Raw genomic sequence first — 4492 nt, 5'->3', positions numbered from 1 at the left:
AGAACTTGTGCACAAAGGACGCAGAGCAAATAAAAGCACACGAAATAAGTGAAACACGGTGATACGAAGGTGGGGTTGTGAAGCCACCAGTAGCACACCACTAATCCAATGGAGTTCAAAAGCAGTGATAATCGTTACCCAGTTAAACAGTTCAGACATGAACAGTGATGCAAATGACATCTATAGAAGAGTGTAAAACAAGTGATCGTACATAAATCTTTTTACCTGAATGCGATAACCCGAAGGAAGATGTTTATGTTTTGCATACCAGGATTTGGAGCTCAATTAGGGTACTCTCAACAAATAAGTCAGGTGTGCTCTTAAATGCACAAACCACGACCGATATTAAGAGCATTTTATAACGTGAAGGGAAAATCCACACTTATCTTAAGTACACGTAATTTCCAAGGTCAAGGTTAAGAGCTGAATTATTGTCTCTGTCTACAAGTCGCTCTCTCCTTCCCCCTTCTGCCACCATCAAAACATCTCGTGTCCCACCCCCAGCAGGACAATGAAAAACTCAGGTCTTTTTTCTATGTTTCAACCTTTTTTTTTATTATTTACGCATTGCAAAGCATGTTATGTTTATACAAGCTTTTATTTTAAATGGTTGGTCCAAATAAACTGTAAATATGTTGTATCATATTTACAAATTGGTGTAACAAAGAAAAGAAAGTCCTGTGTCTAGGATTGTCAAAAAATATGAAAAAAAAAAAAAAACACAGAAGTGCTCATAAACTCGTTGGAAGTTGACAGGACTGTTTAAGCACCCCAGCAAGATTGTAATTTGTTTGAAAGTAAAATGAATGTAAATGGGACGTTTACGGGACAACACTTGGCGTATCCACTAGCACAATTACAAATTAGTTATTTATGAAAATTAGCTAAGGCAGTAAATTACTTTAAAAGATTAAGGTGATTTTTTAATTGTAATATATACATATACATTTAATATATATCATTAAAGTATGTTATAAAGAATATTAATGGATATATAGTTTAATAAGCTATATTTCTACTGCAGTAACAACATCGACATGCTTAACATTCTAACATTTAGCTTGTATGCAGGAATATATTTTGGCAGGCATTTTTACAGGGATATTGTCTTTTTTATTCTTTATGTTTTCATCCTTTCATTAGTTCGAGATGCAAATACGCAGGCAATAGAACACAAACAATCGCAGTAAAAGTCCAGTCGACTTTTTTGTTTAATCTGAGTCACAGATATAAAAAAAATGTCTTGTTCAAATCCCTATTATGGAGCGCTGCTTTTAACTTTGGCAACAAATTTCTTTTCCTTTACCCTCCTGTTCTGAAACCAGATTGTGATCTGCCTCTCGGACAAGTTGGTTACCGCAGAAATCTTTCTCCTCTTGTCTTTCGTGATGAATTTGTTGGCGGCATACTCTTTCTCCAGTTCCTTAAGCTGCACTTTGGTGTATGGTATCCTTTTCTTTCTACCTCGGCGAAAAGAGCCCCCGTCATGTTGGTGGGCAACAACATCTGAAATGAATAACAAAAAGGGTTATTACTGATGGGCTTGCTAGTTGTCTTTTCATTCTACAATCCCTGATCAGTCTCAACAGTCTCTAATCAATTCTTCCCACGTTCATGGTTCGAAGCGCTTTGGTTTCTACAATTTTTCCCCATTGGTATTGTTTTGAGAGGGGAAAACGAGCCTTCCTTTGTATCTTAACAAAAATGACTACAACTTCTCCGCAATATTTAAAACATACATAAATAAATACTGCAAATTGCAATGTTTTATTTATGCTGAAATTTAATTGCGTCCTGCACACAAGATTTGCATACCTGCTAATGCAGATTTCCACAGATGGCCGGCTTGGCTCTGGTCCTTGGAACAGTACATTTGACCTCCCCATCCATTCGCCAGAGCCCACGGTTGGTAACTGTCCATAGGGAGAAGACTATCGTGTCGTGGCTCGCTGGTCCCTAGTGTCTGTACCACGGACACGTCCAAATAGCTGGCCATGGATTGATAAGGGCCATGGTAGCCGTGGTAAAAAGCGAACTCTTTGGCCCTGGTGGGATATTCTTCAGATGTGACCGGGGTGTCCATGTACTTCTCTGCAGAGTAGCCAAGCGCGCTCGGTTGTGTGCAAGGCTTGAGCGAACCCCGCCCCATCCTGCAGGGATAATAACTGTTGCCAAAGTAGCCATAAGGTATAGGCCCCGTGGACGAAGCTTGGGGTACCGTTGGGCACGGAGTGCATTGCTTACTGGTTTCTCCTGAACTCGAGGTACTTACATCCACGGTGGAATAGCCAGAACCATGCACAAGGCTGGAAGGGTGGCCGCTCAGAGCTGAGTGAGCTATCAGATTCCTGCACTGGTTGGCCGCGAAATTGCTGCTACCAACCAGACCTTCCATGTTCTTGTTAAGCTCATCCAAGTTGTTTTCATACACAAACATTACAGTATCCGCCCAACGAGGATTTAAGACCAGGGAGGTGGTCATAGCACGCGTACCATTCGGAAGGAGAATTATCGCGCAAAGACCTTATTTCAGAGCAGGACACACGGTTACATCGCCGTAGCTGCATTGACGCAATGGAGTAAAGTCAGGATCGGCGCGCATTCATTGGACGATAGACATGTCACGTGATTCACAACTGACACCGACGAATAAACAACAGATTTCTTTTGTCACCTTACTGTCCTTAAGAACTGGAGAATATGTCCCTCATCCAGTGCGAGCCAAAGGATGGATATTTAGTGATTTGTAAAGGGAAAATATTTTTTTATATTTATCTATATGTTTATAGGCTAGATATCTACATATAGCTCTCACATTTGCAGGGATTGTGGCATTTTGAAAACCAGGTAGCTTACATGATCGTTTTCATTTCCTATAAATTTGTTTAAATATGGGTAAATATTTTGCGTCGTCATATGACAAAATATCCTTCTTTTGTCTCGCATTGAAATCCCTTTCATGAAAGCTTGTAAGGCTTAAAATGTTATATGCTCTGTAAGTACAGACAAAATATCTTTATTTTTAAAAAATAATGCTAAAAAACGACACTGCTGAATTAACGGATGCAGTGTTAAAATAACAATTTAAGGACTGTGGTTTATCTAGACTGTTTATCAGCTTTAGGGCTCCTAATAACAGGACAAAATATGCTCATAAGTTTTATATGGTTTGCACCGAAAAAACATTCCAAATTATTACACGTCTAGTATTCTTTGCCTTTTCTCTGTATATTGTAATGACATAAAAACCTCATAATGATGTCAACCAGAAGAGAATTGGTTTCCAATTTGAGTTTGTCGTTTTAGGAAGTTTTTTTTTTGTTGCCACTGTCTGGCTTACTCAATAGGGATCTACATCTAAATCTTAACTTCTGTAAAGTTGGTTTTTAAAAGTGCTAGACAAATAACATCGAACTAGCAGTGTTATTATTTTTAGATGAACCATGTTGTGTAAAGGATTTCGTCAGAGTAATAATGTTTAAAATAGTTAATTATGTGAGAGACTGGCGCTTTGGATATTTTAAAAGGGATGACCAGGACCCTCCATTCCTCCTCTATTCCTCTTCGCTCCAGGTGCCACCCCCACTCCTTCATCCAATACACACACACACACACGCACACACACGCACTCGCACACGCGCACACACACACACGCTCGATTTTTACACATCAGGCGGGGCCTTCAAGGTCAAGGCCAAGTTTAAAGCGACGAGACTGGCCCTCCCTGAAGGGCTTATTCAGAAGGCAACGATAGACGCAATCCCTCCTTAAACAAACTTCCCAAGTTCAAGGCCTTTGCTCTGCGCCTGTCATCACAAACATACACATTGAAGCCAGCTATATAGCCTAAAGGTAAAAGAATTCATCCTACTAGGTTGAGATGACAGACAATGAACAAAATAAGCAATGTTTTAATCCATGCCTGCTATTTCTTTACAGAAGAAAGAAGTTCCTTATAGTGTCGGGCCACACTTTAACGGCAATCCTCTGTCCCTACAGTTGCCACTGATACGTTTGGCTCTTGAAAATCCGCTTTACACAAGAAACGCTTTAACGCTCGTATTGTCCAACTTCCTGGTTTTTTTTTTTTGTTTTGTTTTTTTTTGTTTTTTTTGAAATAGGCATACAATGTGGATTACATCTCACTGACCATCAAATTCTAATAATGAAGTGAAATATCCAAAAACTCCGAACTAAATAAACTCCAGGAAGTGCGGGTTGGTTTGTTATCTGCCTTCGGAGGAATAATACAGTCGTTTCGTCTTAGGGGAGGTAAAAAAAAAAATGGATGCCGTTTGGATAGCTTTGGCGCATAAGTGAAACCAAAAGCCAACATATATCTAAATTATATTGTAAGTACATCATTTTATATACAACTTTTTGTTTTAAAAAATATTCATAGAAATGTAATATAGCGAGTTGTAATGATATGATAGTTCAGTTGATCCATCAATATCTGTAGTGTAAAAAAAGGGTTTTTAGTATTTAGTAG

General features: G+C 38.9%; 1 protein-coding gene across 1 annotated transcript; it reads right to left on the bottom strand.

Moving 5' to 3' along the window:
• Positions 1-1104: 1104 nt before the first annotated feature.
• hoxb13a (homeobox B13a) lies at positions 1105-2694 on the bottom strand. The gene is made up of 2 exons (XM_053613284.1): positions 1816-2694; positions 1105-1506 (listed from the first exon to the last, which is right to left on the bottom strand). Exons 1-2 carry the CDS (start codon positions 2480-2482, stop codon positions 1259-1261), a joined length of 915 nt encoding a protein of 304 aa, XP_053469259.1. The 5' UTR covers positions 2483-2694; the 3' UTR covers positions 1105-1258.
• Positions 2695-4492: the final 1798 nt, after the last annotated feature.

This window comes from Ictalurus furcatus, chromosome 2, assembly GCF_023375685.1.
Source record: "Ictalurus furcatus strain D&B chromosome 2, Billie_1.0, whole genome shotgun sequence".
Lineage (NCBI taxonomy): Eukaryota > Metazoa > Chordata > Actinopteri > Siluriformes > Ictaluridae > Ictalurus > Ictalurus furcatus.
The sequence above is the reverse complement of the archived record's forward strand: the minus strand, read 5'-3'. Positions and strand labels throughout refer to the sequence as shown.

Coding starts and splice junctions, on each gene's coding strand:
- hoxb13a (XM_053613284.1), bottom strand. CDS start 2,482: ATGACCACCTCCCTGGTCTTAAATCCTCGTTGGGCGGATACTGTAATG. Junction 1,507..1,815: donor GTGGAAATCTGCATTAGCAG/GTATGCAAATCT, acceptor TATTCATTTCAG/ATGTTGTTGCCCACCAACAT.